Here is a 20636-nt window from a genome sequence, read left to right on the forward strand (position 1 = left end):
AGATAGAGCACTCCTTCTACACACTGACCTGTAACATGGAGGGTTTCCAGGATGTGTGGGGGGTCGGATAGGTTTGGAAATGATCAAACGTGCTACCAAAGACTAATTAATAGCTGTGTGTGTCTGTCTGTCTGTCTGTCTTTCTCAGGCAGGATGGTGGAGGAGCAGCAGAGCCTGATGGAGCTCGGCGTTCGGCCTCACGGCTCCATCCGGATGGAGATGAGCTCCACAGACCCGAACGCTCATCCGCTGCGTCCACTTCGCCCCCCCGAACACGACAATATGCCAGATGTCATCACCGTCAGAGTTCAAACAGGTACGGACGAGTTAAGGAAGGAAGGAAGGAAGGGAGGAAGACGGAAGGAAGGGAGATTAGGGTGGAAGGAAGGAAGGGAGAAAGGAGGAAGGACGGAAGGAAGGAAGAGAGGAAGAAGGAAGGGAGGGAGGAAAGAAGGAAAAGAAAGGAGGGAGGGAGGGAGGGAGGAAGGAAGAAGGAGAAGGAAGGAAAGGAGGAAGGAAGGGAGGAAGGAAGAAGGAAAGGGGGGAGGGAGGGAGGAAGGAAGAAGGAGAAGAAGGAAGGGAGGAAGGAAGAAGGAGAAGAAGGAAGGGGGGAAGAAGGAAGGAAAGGAGGGAAGGGAGGAAGGAAGGAAGGGAGGGAGGAAGAAGGAAGGAAGGTAATGGGGAGTAAAGAAAAAGAGAAGGAAGGAGGGAGGAAGGACAGACGGAAGGAAGGAAGGAAGGAAGGAAGGAAAGGAGGAAGATGCTTACTGACAGTAACACAGAATAACATCAAGCTTCAGCGGCTCATCCATCACTTTCCATGTGTGACTTCCAGAGGACGGAGCGTTTCAGGAAGTGGTGGTGGAGATCGAGCGTCCGCCGCAGCAGAAAGCCTTTCTGGGCGGATTCAGACACCGACTGACGGGAGCGCAGTACCACAACGCTGCCGTGCAGACACTGCCGAAGAGGAGACCTGACAGAGGAGTCATCGTCTACAGCCGCAACACACAGGTACTAAACAGAGCAGCAGCACTGGAACATCAGCAGCTGTTACTGTGTGTGTGTGTGTGTGTGTGTGTGTGTGTGTGTGTGTGTGTGTGTGTGTGTGTGTATCAGGTGGGGAGTTCCGGTCCTCTGAAATGAGGCCAACCAGGAAGTAACTTAGAGCTGCATTCTATCAAAAGGCCACCAGGGGGCGACCGTCTCTATACAAGTCAATGGAGAATTCACCAACTTCTCACTTGATTTCTAACCTCAGTAAACGTTTTCAAAATGTGTTTATGGTCTCAATCGCTAGTTTAAAGCCTTCTTCAATGCAGTATGATGTTCATTTGGGACATTTTGGCCTCCCTGATTTTATATGTGACGATAAAGCAGGGTATGCATTAGGGCGTGGCTACGTCCTGATTGACAGGTTGATTGACCAATGTCCTCGAGATCCAGCCCTCGTAACCATAGCAACCTCCCCGCTCCGCCCATGACTCCACCTCATGCCCATATAAGTAGAATCCGTGGTAATTTTTTCCCAGCATGCACCTGAAATGTTCAAGATGGTGCTGCCTAGGTTAGAAACTATTGGCTTCTGAGCAGCAGTCAACAAACCAATGGGTGACGTCACGGATGTTACGTCCATTTCTTTTATACAGTCTATGGTGTATATGTGTGTGTGTTTGTGCGCGCGAGTTTGTGTGCATGTGTTTGCATGTGTGTGCGTGTGTGTGCGTGCGTGTGTGTGCGTGCGTGTGTGTGCGTGTGTGTGTGTGTGTGTGTGTGTGTATGTGTGTGTGTTGCATTCAAAGGTCACTCATTACTGGAAAACAACATTTTCATTGAGGCAGAACAAGACTTGATGTGTAAATGAAACAGTGATTACAGAGAGACAGAATGTAAATGAGCTTCTTCAACCAGAAGAGAGACGGTCAAAGTCAAACCTCAACAAGCATCTGCTTCATTTTATCCATTTAAAGAGGAACATCAATGTAATATAGCATAATATTTTAGTTCTCAGTATCTTTAATATCAGTACAGTATGCGGATCAGAGGAAAGTGATTAGTATTATAGTGATGTAGTATGCAGTATTACAGTAGAAGTACTGCAGTATTATAGTGATGTAGTATGCAGTATTACAGTAAAAGTACTGCAGTATTATAGTGATGTAGTATGCAGTATTACAGTAAAAGTACTGCAGTATTATGAGTGATGTAGTATGCAGTGTTACAGTAAAAGTACTGCAGTATTATAGTGATGTAGTATGCAGTATTACAGTAAAAGTACTGCAGTATTATGAGTGATGTAGTATGCAGTATTACAGTAAAAGTACTGCAGTATTATAGTGATGTAGTATGCAGTATTACAGTAAAAGTACTGCAGTATTATAGTAATGTAGTATGCAGTATTACAGTAAAAGTACTGCAGTATTCCAGTAAAAGTACTGCAGTATTATAGTGATGTAGTATGCAGTATTACAGTAAAAGTACTGCAGTATTATTAAGTGAACTTTGTAGTATTTCAGGAGGAAAACTGTCTCTAATAAACTCTCATTGTAGTTTCACATTTTCTCCAGAAGCTTTGAATGAGAAGAAAACACTTTGATCACTGTTGATAAAAATCATCTTTATTGATTATTGAAGCTTCAGATTGTTGACACATCCAATCAGTAAAGTGTGATCAATGATTTCATGTTCAGATTGACTTCATCCACACAGTCAGTTAGTTTAACCCAGAATGTCAGCTATGTACAAGAACATCATTAATGATTATTATCATGATCATTACAGTTTGATTGAACATTTCTTTATGAATTTACAAAGTGATGAGAACAAAATATCTGTGATGAAGGAAGTTCTGCTGTTTTCTCTGTTTAAGAAACAACAGACACAAATACATCAATACAAACATGAAACTAACATTTAGAACAAAGAGAAGTTCACATTTCCATCTGAAGAAATGTCAGTGAAGGTTAAAAACATGGTGATGAGCAGTGAGAGCCTCCATGGATAAAAACACACAGGAAAAAGTCACATTTAAAGAAACTGAACATATAAACGATACATACATAAAGTAAAATAAAGTGTTGAATATCACTATTAGCATGTCAGCTGATCTCTGAGCAACTGAGAAACATGGAGACAAAAACATGAAGAATTACAACATCTGACACATGAAGTCTGAAATGACTTCTGTCTATTTCAATTTACACAACTCAGCTGTGGATCCAACACTAACCAAAAATCCAGCATAGAGAGGCTGAGTGAATGTGGTCTGGACTCTGTGGAGGAGAGTCATGGTTTCAGAGATGCTGTAGAAGGACAGAATACCTGCTCTGTGATCCAGGTACACTCCGACTCTGGAGGAACCAGGATCTGAGACGGGAGTTTTGATGTTTTTGAACCAAAATGCATACCTGTTAGTGCCACAATATAAAGACCAAGATTTGTCATTACGTCCAAATACAGATTCAATTCCTGCTCTGCTGATATTCTTGTATGAGACTGCTACATAAACTCCGAACCATCCTTCCCACTCCACCTCCCAGTAACAACGTCCAATCAGACTCTCTCTACTCAGGACCTGCCACCTATCAGTGAATCTGTCGATGTGACTAGAATAAGACTGTTGTTGTTCCGTCCGTTTTACTTTTCTGTTTCTCTCAGATAATAACAGTAGTGTGTTTGCTGTGTTTGGATCCAGAGTGATTTCATGTGAATATTTTAAGAACTCAGCTCTGGTCTTGGGTTCTGGTTCTGACAGTAAAACGTCCACTTCAGTCACTGCCAGTGAGATGTTTGTCCATTTGTCCTTCAGGATGTCCTGTAGTTTATCTCTGAGCTCTGACACAGCTGCTGTCACATCCTCAAAGTATCTGAGAGGACGGATATTGATGCTGGATGAGTCTGTAGGTTCACTGAGTTGTGACACTGAGGGGTAGTTGTGTAGAAACTGGTTGTGATCCTCTGTGTGTGAGAGCTGCTTCAGTTCAGCATCTTTCCTCTTCAGCTCAGTGATCTCCTGCTGCAGCTTCTCCTGAAGCTCTTTGACTCCACTCACTTCAGTTTCCTGCTGGGATCTGATCTGCTGCTTCACATCAGAGCTTCTTTTCTGGAGGAGACGGATCAGCTGAGTGAAGATCTTCTCACTGTCCTCCACTGCTTTATCAGCAGAGCGACTGACGGCCTCCACCTCCTGTTGAAGCAGCTTCACATCTTTCTCTCTGTCCTGGATTCTCTGCTGGATGTTTAGTCGACTCACCTCGAGCTCTCTCTGCCTCTCAGTCCTTTCTGCTGCAGCTGGGACTGTGTCGTGGCCTTTATGATCCTCCATAGTGCACAGATAACAGATACACTTCTTATCTGTACGGCAGAATATCTTCATCACCTCATCATGACGAGAGCAGATGTTCTCCTGGATCTTCTCCAAGGGCTCCACCAGCTTGTGTTTCTTAAATTGACCAACAGTGTAATGAGGCTGGAGGTGATTCTCACAGTAAGAGACCAGACACTGCAGACAGGACTTGAAGGCTTTCAGCTTCCTCCCAGTGCAGACATCACAGGCCACATCTTCAGGTCCAGCATAGCAGTGATCAGCAGGAGCAGCTTGGAGTCCAGTCTTCTTCAGCTGCTCCACTAAAGCTGCTAACATGGTGTTTGTCTTCAGGACAGGCCTCGGTGTGAAGGCCTCTCTGCACTGAGGGCAGCTGTAGATCTTCCTCTGATCCTCTCCATCCCAGAATCCTTTAATACAGCTCATGCAGTAGCTGTCTCCACAGGAAAGACCCACCGGATCCTTCAGTAGATCCAGACATATCGAACAGCTGAGTGTTTCTCGGTACAGCTGATCTTTTTGCGCCATTTCAGCTCTCAGAGGCAATGACTGACTGAGCTTCACTTCCTGATAAGTTTAATAACTTTGAACTTTGAATATCATATGATGAAGTTGTAAAACCAGCCTGACATCTGTGCTGCGTCACATGTTGTTTACACTCGTCATCAAACTGTAGCTCTGAAGGGAGAGAACAATGAACTCTGATCTCAGGGTGGAGCTTGTTGTGTTTAAATGTCATCAGGACACACACAAGACAGTATTATTATTGCAGTATTACAGTAAAAGTACTGCAGTATTATGAGTGATGTAGTATGCAATATTACAGTAAAAGTACTGCAGTATTATGAGTGATGTAGTATGCACTATTACTGTAAAAGTACTGCAGTATTATGAGTGATGTAGTTTGCAGTATTACAGTAAAAGTACTGCAGTATTATTAAGTTAACTTTGTAGTATTTCAGGAGGAAAACTGTCTCTAATAAACTCTCATTGTAGTTTCACATTTTCTCCAGAAGCTTTGAATGAGAAGAAAACACTTTGATCACTGTTGATAAAAATCATCTTTATTGATTATTGAAGCTTCAGATTGTTGACACATCCAATCAGTAAAGTGTGATCAATGATTTCATGTTCAGATTGACTTCATCCACACAGTCAGTTAGTGTAACCCAGAATGTCAGCTATGTACAAGAACATCATTAATGATTATTATCATGATCATTACAGTTTGATTGAACATTTCGTTATGAATTTACAAAGTGATGAGAACAAAATATCTGTGATGAAGGAAGTTCTGCTGTTTTCTCTGTTTAAGAAACAACAGACACAAATACATCAATACAAACATGAAACTAACATTCAGGGCTGAAACGATTATTCCAATTATTTGAATAATTCGATTACAAAACATGATCGAGGCAGTTTTTCACAAATCAAAGCTTCATTTAATTAATTTCACTCGTTCATATGACCTGCTCAGCTTGTGTTTTACAGGGATGGTTATTACTGACGCACATTGCATCACTCGCTATGTCGCGGAGCAGTTTACTAGAGAGTGAAAACTAGAAAGTGTGTGCGGCATCTAGTCGGGGGCGACATGGGGCGCGCACACTAATATTTCCACATCGCGTCTTCTTTTTCTAATGTCACCGTGTGGATCATGTGGAACTTTCTTCTAGTTAGTGAACTAAAAGCTTCTACCTGCTGAGAAGATCTCAGTAAGCAGTCGGAGATGAGGAGAGGAGTTTGGAGCAGGTTGATCTCAGGTCTCTACACTGAAAGCTGAAGTAGGAGGAGCAGGGGAATCTAGTGCGCTTAATTAGTATGGTAGCCTAATGATGCCACACTAAAAGAAAAGTTCATGTATTTGTTTCAGATGGCACTGAAGTCAAATGCACTGAATGCAATAAATGGGTTTAGTTTTGCTTTAAAAAACTGAATATTTAGACCAAATAGCCGCCGTCTAAGTTATAAATCTTAAATATGTGTTGTTTCAAAGTCATTTCGCTTTACTGTATTATTTTCAAATGCAATAAATGGGTTTAGTTTTGATTTTAAAAATGAATGTCCAGGAATAAAACCCAATTGATTGTTCATTTTCAGAGACATGTTTTTGTCCTTTTTCTAATTTTTACTACTGCTATTTAATTAGGCAAAATAATGTATTCGATTACTCGATGAAATAATTGATAGACTAATCAATTACAAAAATAATCGAAAGTTCATATTTTCATCTGAAGAAATGTCAGTGAAGGTTAAAAACATGGTGATGAGCAGTGAGAGCCTCCATGGATAAAAACACACAGGAAAAAGTCACATTTAAAGAAACTGAACATATAAACGACACATACATAAAGTAAAATAAAGTGTTGAATATCACTATTAGCATGTCAGCTGATCTCTGAGCAGCTCAGAGACATGGAGACAAAAACATGAAGAATTACAACATCTGACACATGAAGTCTGAAATTACTTCTGTCTATTTCACTTTACACAACTCAACTGTGCCTCCAACCCAAAATCCAGCATAGAGAGGCTGAGTGAATCTGGTCTGGACTCTGTGGAGGAGAGTCATGGTTTCAGAGACGCTGTAGAAGGACAGAATACCTGCTCTGTGATCCAGGTACACTCCGACTCTGGAGGAACGAGGACCTGAGACGGGAGTTTTAATGTTGTTGAACCAAAATTCATACCTGTTAGTGTAACAAGTTAAAGACCAAGATTTGTCATTACGTCCAAATAGAGATTTATTTCCTGCTCTGCTGATATTCTTGTATGAGACTGCTACACGAACTCCATCCTCTCCGCTCCTCTCCACCTCCCAGTAACAACGTCCAGTCAGACTCTCTCTACTCAGGACCTGAAACTGATCAGGGAATCTGTCTGTGTGACTATAATAAAACTGTTCTTGTAACGTCCATTCTACTTTTCTGTTCCCCTCAGATAATAACAGCCATTCGTTTACTGTGTTTGGATCCAGAGTGATTTCACGTGAATATTTTAAGAACTCAGCTCTGGTCTTGGGTGGTTGTGGCAGTAAAACGTCCACTTCAGTCACTGCCAGTGAGATGTTTGTCCATTTGTCCCTCAGGATGTCCTGTAGTTTGTCTCTGAGCTCTGACACAGCTGCTGTCACATCCTCAAAGTATCTGAGAGGACGGATATTGATGCTGGATGAGTCTGTAGGTTCACTGAGTTGTGACACTGAGGGGTAGTTGTGTAGAAACTGGTTGTGATCCTCTGTGTGTGAGAGCTGCTTCAGTTCAGCGTCTTTCCTCTTCAGCTCAGTGATCTCCTGCTGCAGCTTCTCCTGAAGCTCTTTGACTCCACTCACTTCAGTTTCCTGCTGGGATCTGATCTGCTGCTTCACATCAGAGCTTCTTTCCTGGAGGAGACAGATCAGCTGAGTGAAGATCTTCTCACTGTCCTTCACTGCTTTATCAGCAGAGCGACTGACGGCCTCCACCTCCTGTTGAAGCAGCTTCACATCTTTCTCTCTGTCCTGGATTCTCTGCTGGATGTTTAGTCGACTCACCTCGAGCTCTCTCTGCCTCTCAGTCCTTTCTGCTACAGCTGGGACTGTGTCGTGGCCTTTATGATCCTCCATAGTGCACAGATAACAGATACACTTCTTATCTGTACGGCAGAATATCTTCATCACCTCATCATGACGAGAGCAGATGTTCTCCTGGAGCTTCTCCGAGGGCTCCACCAGCTTGTGTTTCTTTAATTTGGTTGATTCAAAGTGAGGCTGGAGGTGATTCTCACAGTAAGACACCAGACACTGCAGACAGGACTTGAAGGCTTTCAGCTTCCTCCCAGTACAGACATCACAGGCCACATCTTCAGGTCCAGCATAGCAGTGATCAGCAGGAGCAGCTTGGAGTCCAGTCTTCTTCAGCTGCTCCACTAAAGCTGCTAACATGGTGTTTTTCTTCAGGACAGGCCTCGGTGTGAAGGCCTCTCTGCACTGAGGGCAGCTGTAGATCCTCCTCTGATCCTCTCCATCCCAGAATCCTTTAATACAGCTCATACAGTAACTGTGTCCACAGTGAAGACCCACCGGATCCTTCAGTAGATCCAGACAGATCGAACAGCTGAGTGTTTCTCGGTCCAGCTGATCTCTCTGCGCCATTTCAGCTCTCAGAGGCAACGACTGTCTGAGTTTCACTTCCTGATAAATGAAACAGGTGTGAACAGATCTGAACACGTCATTCTGCTGAATGCAGTCTGACAGGTCTGTGCTGAGTCACATGATGGTTACACCCATCATCAAACTGTAGCTCTGAAGGGAGAGAACAATGAACTCTGATCTCAGAGTGGAGCTTGTTGTGTTTAAATGTCATCAGGACGAGGAGCCGCACTGTGGATTCAAACTGTTTCCTCATTAACAGTAAAGTCTCAGTTAAAAGCTGCTCAACATTTAACTTTACTGCTATGTACAAATACTCCATTACAAGAAAAGGTACTGCAGTATTATAGTGATGTAGTATGCAGTATTACAGTAAAAGTACTGCAGTATTATAGTGATGTAGTATGCAGTATTACAGTAAAAGTACTGCAGTATTATAGTGATGTAGTATGCAGTATTACAGTAAAAGTACTGCAGTATTATAGTGATGTAGTATGCAGTATTACAGTAAAAGTACACAAGCTTTGAATGAGAAGAAAACACTTTGATCACTGTTGATAAAAATCATCTTTATTGATTATTGAATCTTCAGATTGTTGACACATCCAATCAGTAAAGTGTGATCAATGATTTCATGTTCAGATTGACTTCATCCACACAGTCAGTTAGTTTAACCCAGAATGTCAGCTATGTACAAGAACATCATTAATGGTTATTATCATGATCATTACAGTTTGATTGAACATTTCTTTATGAATTTACAAAGTGATGAGAACAAAATATCTGTGATGAAGGAAGTTCTGCTGTTTTCTCTGTTTAAGAAACAACAGACACAAATACATCAATACAAACATGAAACTAACATTTAGAACAAAGAGAAGTTCACATTTTCATCTGAAGAAATGTCAGTGAAGGTTAAAAACATGGTGATGAGCAGTGAGAGCCTCCATGGATAAAAACACACAGGAAAAAGTCACATTTAAAGAAACGGAAAATATAAACGACACATACATAAAGAAAACAAATTGTTGAATATCACTATTAGCATGTCAGCTGATCTCTGAGCAGCTCAGAAAGGTGGAGACAAAAACATGAAGAATTACAACATCTGACACATGAAGTCTGAAATGACTTCTGTCTATTTCAATTTACACAACTCAGCTGAAACGATTACTCCAATTATTTGAATAATTCGATTACAAAAAATGATCGAGGCAGTTTTTCACGAATCAAAGCTTCATTTAATTAATTTCACTCGTTCATATGACCTGCTCTGCTTGTGTTTTACACAAATGGTTATTACTGACGCGGAGCAGTTTACTAGAGAGTCAAAACTAGAAAGTGTGTGCGGCATCTAGTCGAGGGCGACATGGCCCGCACACTTGCGTACACACAAACCCAAACCGATCGTTTTTCTATTGCTAATATTTCCACATCACGTCTTCTTTTTCTAACGTCACCGTGTGGATCATGTGGAACTTTCTTCTAGTTAGTGAACTAAAAGCTTCTACCTGCTGAGAAGATCTCAGTCAGCAGTAGGAGATGAGGAGAAGAGTTGGGAGAGGTTGATCTCAGGTCTCTACACTGAGGTAGGAGGACCAGGGGAATCTAGTGTGCTTAATTAGTATGGTAGCCTAATGCTGCCACACTAAAAGAAAAGTTCATGTATTTGTTTCAGATGGCACTGAAGTTAAATGCACTGAATGCAATAAATGGGTTTAGTTTTACTTTAAAAAACTGAATATTCAGACCAAATAGCCGCCGTCTAAGTTATAAATCTTAAATATGTCTTGTTTCAAAGTCATTTCACTTTACTGTATTATTTTCATGTATTTGTTTCAGAAGGTACTTAAGTTAAATGCAATAAATGGGTTTAGTTTTGATTTTAAAAAGGAATGTCCAGGAATAAAACCCAATTGATTGTTCATTTTCAGAGACATGTTTTTGTCCTTTTTCTAATTTTTACTACTGCTATTTAATAAGGCAAAATAATTTATTCGATTACTCGATGAAATAATCGATAGACTAATCAATTACGAAAATAATCGAAAGTTTACATTTTCATCTGAAGAAATGTCAGTGAAGGTTAAAAACATGGTGATGAGCAGTGAGAGCCTCCGTGGATAAAAACACACAGGAAAAAGTCACATTTAAAGAAACGGATCATATAAACGACACATACATAAAGTAAAATAAAGTGTGGAATATCACTATTAGCATGTCAGCGGATCTCTGAGCAGCTCAGAAACATGGAGACAAAAACATGAAGAATTACAACATCTGACACATGAAGTCTGACATGACTTCTGTCTATTTCACTTTACACAACTCAGCTGTGCCTGCAACATGAAGTCCAGCATAGAGAGGCTGAGTGAATGTGGTCTGGACTCTGTGGAGGAGAGTCATGGTTTCAGAGACGCTGTAGAAGGACAGAATACCTGCTCTGTGATCCAGGTACACTCCGACTCTGGAGGAACGAGGACCTGAGACGGGAGTTTCAATGTTGTTGAAGTAAAATTCATAACTGTCAGTGTCACAAACTAAAGACCAAGATTTGTCATTATGTCCAAATAGAGAATCACTTCCTGCTCTGCTGATATTCTTGTATGCGACTGCTACATAAACTCCCCATCCTCTCCACTCCACCTCCCAGTAACAACGTCCAGTCAGACTCTCTCTACTCAGGACCTGAAGCTCAGTAGTGAATCTGTCTGTGTGACTAGAATAAGACTGTTGTAGTTCTATCCATTGTACTTTTCTGTTCCTCTCAGATAATAACAGATATGTGTTTACTGTGTTTGGATCCAAAGTGATTTCACATGAATATCTCAAGAACTCAGCTCTGGTCTTGGGCTCTGGCTCTGCTTCTGACAGTAAAACGTCCACTTCAGTCTCTGTCAGTGAGATGTTTGTCCATTCGTCCCTCAGGATGTCCTGTAGTTTATCTCTGAGCTCTGACACAGCTGCTGTCACATCCTCAAAGTATCTGAGAGGACTGATGTTGATGCTGGATGAGTCTGTAGGTTCACTGAGTTGTGACACTGAGGGGTAGTTGTGTAGAAACTGGTTGTGATCCTCTGTGTGTGAGAGCTGCTTCAGTTCAGCGTCTTTCCTCTTCAGCTCAGTGATCTCCTGCTGCAGCTTCTCCTGAAGCTCTTTGACTCCACTCACTTCAGTTTCCTGCTGGGATCTGATCTGCTGCTTCACATCAGAGCTTCTTTTCTGGAGGAGACGGATCAGCTGAGTGAAGATCTTCTCACTGTCCTCCACTGCTTTATCAGCAGAGCGACTGACGGCCTCCACCTCCTGTTGAAGCAGCTTCACATCTTTCTCTCTGTCCTGGATTCTCTGCTGGATGTTTAGTCGACTCACCTCGAGCTCTCTCTGCCTCTCAGTCCTTTCTGCTGCAGCTGGGACTGTGTCGTGGCCTTTATGATCCTCCATAGTGCACAGATAACAGATACACTTCTTATCTGTACGGCAGAATATCTCCATCACCTTATCATGACGAGAGCAGATGTTCTCCTGGAGCTTCTCCGAGGGCTCCACCAGCTTGTGTTTCTTAAATTGACCAACAGTGTAATGAGGCTGGAGGTGATTCTCACAGTAAGAGACCAGACACTGCAGACAGGACTTGAAGGCTTTCAGCTTCCTCCCAGTGCAGACATCACAGGCCACATCTTCAGGTCCAGCATAGCAGTGATCAGCAGGAGCAGCTTGGAGTCCAGTCTTCTTCAGTTGCTCCACTAAAGCTGCTAACATGGTGTTTTTCTTCAGGACAGGCCTCGGTGTGAAGGCCTCTCTGCACTGAGGGCAGCTGTAGATCTTCCTCTGATCCTCTCCATCCCAGAATCCTTTAATACAGCTCATACAGTAGCTGTGTCCACAGGGAAGACTCACCGGATCCTTCAGTAGATCCAGACAGATCGAACAGCTGAGTGTTTCTCGGTCCAGCTGATCTTTCTGCGCCATTTCAGCTCTCAGAGGCAACGACTGACTGAGCTTCACTTCCTGATAAATGAAACAGGTGTGAACAGATCTGAACACGTCATTCTGCTGAATCCAGCTTGACAGGTCTGTGCTGAGTCACATGATGTTTACACCCACCTTCAACCTGCAGCTCTGAAGGGAGAGAACAATGAACTCTGATCTCAGGGTGGAGCTTGTTGTGTTTAAAGGTTTTCAGGACGAGGAGCCGCACTGTGGATTCAGACTGTTTCCTCATTTACAGTAAAGTCTCAGTTAAAAGCTGCTCAACATTTAACTTTACTGCTATGTACAAATACTCCATCACAAGAAAAAGTACTGCATGAAAAATCCTACTACTGTAAAAGTACTGCAGTATTATAGTGATGTAGTATGCAGTATTACAATAAAAGTACTGCAGTATTATAGTGATGTAGTATGCAGTATTATAGTATAAGTACTGCAGTATTATAGTGATGTAGTATGCAGTATTACAGTAAAAGTACTGCAGTATTATAGTGATGTAGTATGCAGTATTACAGTAAAAGTACTGCAGTATTATGAGTGATGTAGTATGTAGTATTACAGTAAAAGTACTGCAGTATTATAGTGATGTAGTATGCAGTATTACAGTAAAAGTACTGCAGTATTATAGTGATGTAGTATGCAGTATTACAGTAAAAGTACTGCAGTATTATAGTGATGTAGTATGCAGTATTACTGTAAAAGTAGCTTTGAATGAGAAGAAAACACTTTGATCACTGTTGATAAAAATCATCTTTATTGATTATTGAAGCTTCAGATTGTTGACACATCCAATCAGTAAAGTGTGATCAATGATTTCATGTTCAGATTGACTTCATCCACACAGTCAGTTAGTTTAACCCAGAATGTCAGCTATGTACAAGAACATCATTAATGATTATTATCATGATCATTACAGTTTGATTGAACATTTCTTTATGAATTTACAAAGTGATGAGAACAAAATATCTGTGATGAAGGAAGTTCTGCTGTTTTCTCTGTTTAAGAAACAACAGACACAAATACATCAATACAAACATGAAACTAACATTTAGGGCTGAAACGATTACTCCAATTATTTGAATAATTCCATTACAAAAAATGATCGAGGCAGTTTTACACGAATCAAAGCTTCATTTAATTAATTTCACTCGTTCATATGACCTGCTCTGCTTGTGTTTTACACGGATGGTTATTACTGATGCGGAGCAGTTTACTAGAGAGTGAAAACTAGAAAGTGTGTGCGGCATCTAGTCAGGAGCGACATGGGACGCGCACACTAATATTTCCACATCAAGTTTTCTTTTTCTAACGTCACCGTGTGGATCATGTGGAACTTTGTTCTAGTTAGTGAACTAAAAGCTTCTACCTGCTGACAAGATCTCAGTCAGCAGTAGGAGATGAGGAGAGGAGTTGGGAGCAGGTTGATCTCAGGTCTCTACACTGAAAGCTGAAGTAGGAGGAACAGGAGAATCTAGTGCTCTTAATTAGTATGGTAGCCTAATGATGCCACACTAAAAGAAAAGTTCATGTATTTGTTTCAGATGGCGCTGAAGTTAAATGCACTGAATGCAATAAATAGGTTTAGTTTTGCTTTAAAAAATTTAATATTCAGACCAAATAGCCGCCGTCTAAGTTATAAATCTTAAATATGTCTTGTTTCAAAGTCATTTCACTTTACTGTATTATTTCCATGTATTTGTTTCAGAAGGTACTTAAGTTAAATGCAATAAATGGGTTTAGTTTTGATTTTAAAAAGGAATGTCTAGAAATAAAACCCAATTGATTGTTCATTTTCAGAGACATGTTTTTGTCCTTTTTCTAATTTTTACTACTGCTATTTAATAATGCAAAATAATTCATTTGATTACTCGATGAAATAATCGATGGACTAATCAATTACAAAAATAATCGAAAGTTCACATTTTCATCTGAAGAAATGTCAGTGAAGGTTAAAAACATGGTGATGAGCAGTGAGAGCCTCCATGGATAAAAACACACAGGAAAAAGTCACATTTAAAGAAACTGATCATATAAACGACACATATATAAAGTAAAATAAAGTGTTGAATATCGTTATTAGCATGTCAGCTGATCTCTGAGCAGCTCAGAAACATGGAGACAAAAACATGAAGAATTACAACATCTGACACATGAAGTCTGAAATGACTTCTGTCTATTTCACTTTACACAACTCAGCTGTGTCTAAAACCCAAAGTCCAGCATAGAGAGGCTGAGTGAATGTGGTCTGGACTCTGTGGAGGAGAGTCATGGTTTCAGAGACGTTGTAGAAGGACAGAATACCTGCTCTGTGATCCAGGTACACTCCGACTCTGGAGGAAATAGGACCTGAGACGGGAGTTTTAATCTTGTTGAAGTTAAATTCATAACTGTTAGTGCCACAAGTTAAAGACCAAGATTTGTCATTACGTCCAAATAGAGATTCATTTCCTGCTCTGCTGATATTCTTGTATGCGACTGCTACATAAACTCCCCACATCCCTCCTCTCTTCTCCACCTCCCAGTAACAACGTCCAGTCAGACTCTCTCTACTCAGGACCTGACACTTATCAGTGAATCTGTCTGTGTGACTAGAATAAGACTGTTGTTGACTCATAAATTCTACTTTTCTGTTCCCCTCAGATAATAACAGATATGTGTTTGCTGTGTTTGGATCCAGAGTGATTTCATGTGAATATGTTAAGAACCCAGCTCTTGTCTTGGGTTCTGGTTCTGGTTCTGACAGTAAAACGTCCACTTCAGTCACTGCCAGTGAGATGTTTGTCCAATTGTCCCTCAGGATGTCCTGTAGTTTATCTCTGAGCTCTGACACAGCTGCTGTCACATCCTCAAAGTATCTCAGAGGACGGATATTGATGCTGGATGAGTCTGTAGGTTCACTGAGTTGTGACACTGAGGGGTAGTTGTGTAGAAACTGGTTGTGATCCTCTGTGTGTGAGAGCTGCTTCAGTTCAGCGTCTTTCCTCTTCAGCTCAGTGATCTCCTGCTGCAGCTTCTCCTGAAGCTCTTTGACTCCACTCACTTCAGTTTCCTGCTGGGATCTGATCTGCTGCTTCACATCAGAGCTTCTTTTCTGGAGGAGACGGATCAGCTGAGTGAAGATCTTCTCACTGTCCTCCACTGCTTTATCAGCAGAGCGACTGACGGCCTCCACCTCCTGTTGAAGCAGCTTCACATCTTTCTCTCTGTCCTGGATTCTCTGCTGGATGTTTAGTCGACTCACCTCGAGCTCTCTCTGCCTCTCAGTCCTTTCTGCTGCAGCTGGGACTGTGTCGTGGCCTTTATGATCCTCCATAGTGCACAGATAACAGATACACTTCTTATCTGTACGGCAGAATATCTCCATCACCTTATCATGACGAGAGCAGATGTTCTCCTGGAGCTTCTCCGAGGGCTCCACCAACTTGTGTTTCTTAAATTGACCAACAGTGTAATGAGGCTGGAGGTGATTCTCACAGTAAGAGACCAGACACTGCAGACAGGACTTGAAGGCTTTCAGCTTCCTCCCAGTGCAGACATCACAAGCCACATCTTCAGGTCCAGCATAGCAGTGATCAGCAGGAGCAGCTTGGAGTCCAGTCTTCTTCAGCTGCTCCACTAAAGCTGCTAACATGGTGTTTTTCTTCAGGACAGGCCTCGGTGTGAAGGCCTCTCTGCACTGAGGGCAGCTGTAGATCTTCCTCTGATCCTCTCCATCCCAGAATCCTTTAATACAGCTCATACAGTAGCTGTGGCCACAGGGAAGACTCACCGGATCCTTCAGTAGATCCAGACAGATGGAACAGCAGAGTGTTTCTCGGTCCAGCTGATCTCTCTGCGCCATTTCAGCTCTCAGAGGCAACGACTGTCTGAGCTTCACTTCCTGATAAGTTTAATAACTTTGAACTTTGAATATCATGTGATAAAGTTGTAAAACCAGCCTGACAGCTCTGTGCTGAGTCACATGTTGGTTACACTCATCATCAAACTGTAGCTTTGAAGGGAGAGAACAAGGAAGTCTGATCTCAGGGTGGAGCCTGTTGTGTTTGAATGTCATCAGGACACACACACACACACACACACACACACACACACACAGACAGTATTATTATTGCAGTATTATAGTAAAAGTACTGCAGTATTATAGTGATGTAGTATGCAGTATTACAGTGAAAGTACTGCAGTATTATGAGTGATGTAGTATGCAGTATTACAGTAAAAGTACTGCAGTATTATAGTGATGTAGTATGCAGTATTACAGTAAAAGTACTGCAGTATTATTAAGTGAACTTTGTAGTATTTCAGGAGGAAAACTGTCTCTAATAAACTCTCATTGTAGTTTCACATTTTCTCCAGAAGCTTTGAATGAGAAGAAAACACTTTGATCTCTGTTGATGAAAATCATCTTTATTGATTATTTAAGCTTCAGATTGTTGACACATCCAATCAGTAAAGTGTGATCAATGATTTCATGTTCAGATTGACTTCATCCACACAGTCAGTTAGTTTAACCCAGAATGTCAGCTATGTACAAGAACATCATTAATGATTATTATCATGATCATTACAGTTTGATTGAACATTTCTTTATGAATTTACAAAGTGATGAGAACAAAATATCTGTGGTGAAGGAAGTTCTGCTGTTTTCTCTGTTTAAGAAACAACAGACACAAATACATCAATACAAACATGAAACTAACATTTAGGGCTGAAACGATTACTCCAATTATTTGAATGATTCGATTACAAAAAATGATCGAGGCAGTTTTTCACGAATTAAAGCTTCATTTAATTAATTTCACTCGTTCATATGACCTGCTCTGCTTGTGTTTTACACGGATGGTTATTACTGACGCACATCGCCTCACTCGCTATGTCACGGAGCAGTTTACTAGAGAGTGAAAACTAGAAAGTGTGTGCGGCATCTAGTCGGGGGCGACATGGGGCGCGCACACTAATATTTCCACATCACGTCTTCTTTTTCTAACGTCACCGTGTGGATCATGTGATCTCAGTCAGCAGTAGGAGATGAGGAGAGGAGCAGGTTGATCTCAGGTCTCTACACTGAAAGTAGGAGGAGCAGGGGAATCTAGTGCGCTTAATTAGTATGGTAGCCTAATGATGCCACACTGAAAGAAAAGTTAATGAATTTGTTTCAGATGGCACTGAAGTTAAATGCACTGAATGCAATAAATGGGTTTAGTTTTGCTTTAAAAAAATGAATATTCAGACCAAATAGCCGCCGTCTAAGTTATAAATCTTAAATATGTCTTGTTTCAAAGTCATTTCACTTTACTGTATTATTTTCATGTATTTGTTTCAGAAGGTACTTAAGTTAAATGCAATAAATGGGTTTTGATTTTAAAAAGGAATGTCTAGAAATAAAACCCAATTGATTGTTCATTTTCACAGACATGTTTTTGTCCTTTTTTAAATTTTTACTACTGCTATTTAATAAGGCAAAATAATTTATTCGATTACTCGATGAAATAATCGATAGACTAATCAATTACAAAAATAATCGAAAGTTGACATTTTCATCTGAAGAAATGTCAGTGAAGGTTAAAAACATGGTGATGAGCAGTGAGAGCCTCCATGGATAAAAACACACAGGAAAAAGTCACATTTAAAGAAACTGATAATATAAACGACATATACATAAAGTAAAATAAAGTGTTGAATATCACTATTAGCATGTCAGCTGATCTCTGAGTAGCTCAGAAACATGGAGACAAAAACATGAAGAATTACAACATCTGACACATGAAGTCTGAAATGACTTCTGTCTATTTCACTTCACACAACTCAGCTGTGGATCCAACACCAAAGTAAGAATAAAGCCAAAATCCAGCATAGAGAGGCTGAGTGAATGTGGTCTGGACTCTGTGGAGGAGAGTCATGGTTTCAGAGACGCTGTAGAAGGACAGAATACCTGCTCTGTGATCCAGGTACACTCCGACTCTGGAGGAACGAGGACCTGAGACGGGAGTTTTAATGCTGTTGAACCAAAATGTATAACTGTTAGTGTCACAATCTAAAGACCAAGATTTGTCATTACGTCCAAATAGAGATTCACGTCCTGCTCTGCTGATATTCTTGTATGAGATTGCTACATGAACTCCTAACCCTCCCCTGCACTTCACCTCCCAGTAACAACGTCCAGTCAGACTCTCTCTACTCAGGACCTGAAAACAATCAGTGAATCTGTCTGTGTGACTAGAATAAGACTGTTGTAGTAACGTACATTCTACTTTTCTGTTCCCCTCAGATAATAACAGATGTGTGTTTACTGTGTTTGGATCCAGAGTGATTTCACGTGAATATTTTAAGAACTCAGCTCTGGTCTCGGGTTCTGGTTGTGGCAGTAAAACCTTCACTTCAGTCACTGCCAGTGAGATGTTTGTCCATTTGTCCCTCAGGATGTCCTGTAGTTTATCTCTGAGCTCTGACACAGCTGCTGTCACATCCTCAAAGTTTCTGAGAGGACGGATATTGATGCTGGATGAGTCTGTAGGTTCACTGAGTTGTGACACTGAGGGGTAGTTGTGTAGAAACTGGTTGTGATCCTCTGTGTGTGAGAGCTTCTTCAGTTCAGCGTCTTTCCTCTTCAGCTCAGTGATCTCCTGCTGCAGCTTCTCCTGAAGCTCTTTGACTCCACTCACTTCAGTTTCCTGCTGGGATCTGATCTGCTGCTTCACATCAGAGCTTCTTTTCTGGAGGAGACGGATCAGCTGAGTGAAGATCTTCTCACTGTCCTCCACTGCTTTATCAGCAGAGCGACTGACGGCCTCCACCTCCTGTTGAAGCAGCTTCACATCTTTCTCTCTGTCCTGGATTCTCTGCTGGATGTTTAGTCGACTCACCTCGAGCTCTCTCTGCCTCTCAGTCCTTTCTGCTGCAGCTGGGACTGTGTCGTGGCCTTTATGATCCTCCATAGTGCACAGATAACAGATACACTTCTTATCTGTACGGCAGAATATCTCCATCACCTTATCATGACGAGAGCAGATGTTCTCCTGGAGCTTCTCCGAGGGCTCCACCAGCTTGTGTTTCTTAAATTGACCAACAGTGTAATGAGGCTGGAGGTGATTCTCACAGTAAGAGACCAGACACACCAGACAGGACTTGAAGGCTTTCAGCTTCCTCCCAGTGCAGACATCACAGGCCACATCTTCAGGTCCAGCATAGCAGTGATCAGCAGGAGCATCTTGGAGTCCAGTCTTCTTCAGCTGCTCCACTAAAGCTGCTAACATGGTGTTTTTCTTCAGGACAGGCCTCGGTGTGAAGGCCTCTCTGCACTGAGGGCAGCTGTAGATCTTCCTCTGATCCTCTCCATCCCAGAATCCTTTAATACAGCTCATACAGTAACTGTGTCCACAGGGAAGACCCACCGGATCCTTCAGTAGATCCAGACAGATCGAACAGCTGATTGAGTCTCGGTCCAGCTGATCTCTCTGCGCCATTTCAGCTCTCAGAGGCAACGACTGTCTGAGCTTCACTTCCTGATAAGTTTAATAACTTTGAACTTTGAACATCATGTGATAAAGTTGTAAAACCAGCCTGACATCTGTGCTGAGTCACATGTTGGTTATACCCACCTTCAACCTGTAGCTCTGAAGGGAGAGAACAATGAACTCTGATCTCAGGGTGGAGCTTGTTGTGTTTATAGGTTATCAGGACGAGGAGCCGCACTGTGGATTCAAACTGTTTCCTCATTTACAGTAAAGTCTCAGTTAAAAGCTGCTCAACATTTAACTTTACTGCTATGTACAAATACTCCATTACAAGTAAAAGTACTGCAGTATTATGAGTTATGTAGTTAAAGTAATTAAATAAATATAGTGGAGTGAAAGTATAAAGTAGCATCACATGGAAATAAATACTCAAGTACAAATACCTCAATTGAACTTAAAGCCTCTCTTTCATCTCTTTCATCATTTTTAGGTTGATTTCTTTACTTTCATTATTAACAGGAGTTTTTAACAGAGACATTTCTGACTCTTTATCAGTTAAAATAAATGTCTGAAGAAGAGTGAAGAGTAAAAATAAAGCAGACTTCAGTCAGACTGGGACAGAAATAGATCAATAACTTCTAAGCAAACAATCCAGAGACTGAAAAGTGCAATAAATCTGCAGCTATGTGAAGAAAGGATGAGGCTAAAGGTCTCTGCTCGCTTTCTTCTTTTTTCTTCT

At 41.4% G+C, this 20636-nt stretch overlaps 3 protein-coding genes across 3 annotated transcripts in view; 1 reads left to right on the plus strand and 2 right to left on the minus strand.

Moving 5' to 3' along the window:
* iqub (IQ motif and ubiquitin domain containing) overlaps window positions 1-20636 on the plus strand; it is a 38946-nt gene that overhangs the window by 3829 nt on the left and 14481 nt on the right. The window contains exons 3-4 of the mRNA XM_053319372.1: window positions 153-316; window positions 836-1011. Coding sequence (XP_053175347.1) covers window positions 153-316; window positions 836-1011 — 340 coding nt within the window. The remainder of the gene's footprint in view (window positions 1-152; window positions 317-835; window positions 1012-20636) is intronic.
* On the minus strand, window positions 3099-5742 carry LOC128359153 (tripartite motif-containing protein 16-like). Its single transcript, XM_053319589.1, has 2 exons — window positions 5644-5742; window positions 3099-4856 (listed from the first exon to the last, which is right to left on the minus strand). Exons 1-2 carry the CDS (start codon window positions 5730-5732, stop codon window positions 3185-3187), a joined length of 1761 nt encoding a protein of 586 aa, XP_053175564.1. The 5' UTR covers window positions 5733-5742; the 3' UTR covers window positions 3099-3184.
* Window positions 14577-17354, minus strand: LOC128359154 (tripartite motif-containing protein 16-like). The gene is made up of 2 exons (XM_053319590.1): window positions 17109-17354; window positions 14577-16294 (listed from the first exon to the last, which is right to left on the minus strand). Exons 1-2 carry the CDS (start codon window positions 17132-17134, stop codon window positions 14620-14622), a joined length of 1701 nt encoding a protein of 566 aa, XP_053175565.1. The 5' UTR covers window positions 17135-17354; the 3' UTR covers window positions 14577-14619.

The sequence above is a fragment of the Scomber japonicus genome, chromosome 5 (assembly GCF_027409825.1).
Source record: "Scomber japonicus isolate fScoJap1 chromosome 5, fScoJap1.pri, whole genome shotgun sequence".
Lineage (NCBI taxonomy): Eukaryota > Metazoa > Chordata > Actinopteri > Scombriformes > Scombridae > Scomber > Scomber japonicus.

What these genes read in the sequence shown, in the direction of transcription:
- LOC128359154 (XM_053319590.1), bottom strand. Translation starts at nt 17,134, where the DNA reads ATGTTTGTATTGATGTATTTGTGTCT. An exon ending in GTATTGATGTATTTGTGTCT is followed by an intron (nt 16,295 to 17,108) that starts GTTGTTTCTTAA and finishes GTTGCCTCTGAG; the next exon opens with AGCTGAAATGGCGCAGAGAG.
- LOC128359153 (XM_053319589.1), bottom strand. Translation starts at nt 5,732, where the DNA reads ATGTTTTGTAATCGAATTATTCAAATAATTGGAATAATCGTTTCAGCC. An exon ending in GTATTGATGTATTTGTGTCT is followed by an intron (nt 4,857 to 5,643) that starts GTTGTTTCTTAA and finishes ATTGCCTCTGAG; the next exon opens with AGCTGAAATGGCGCAAAAAG.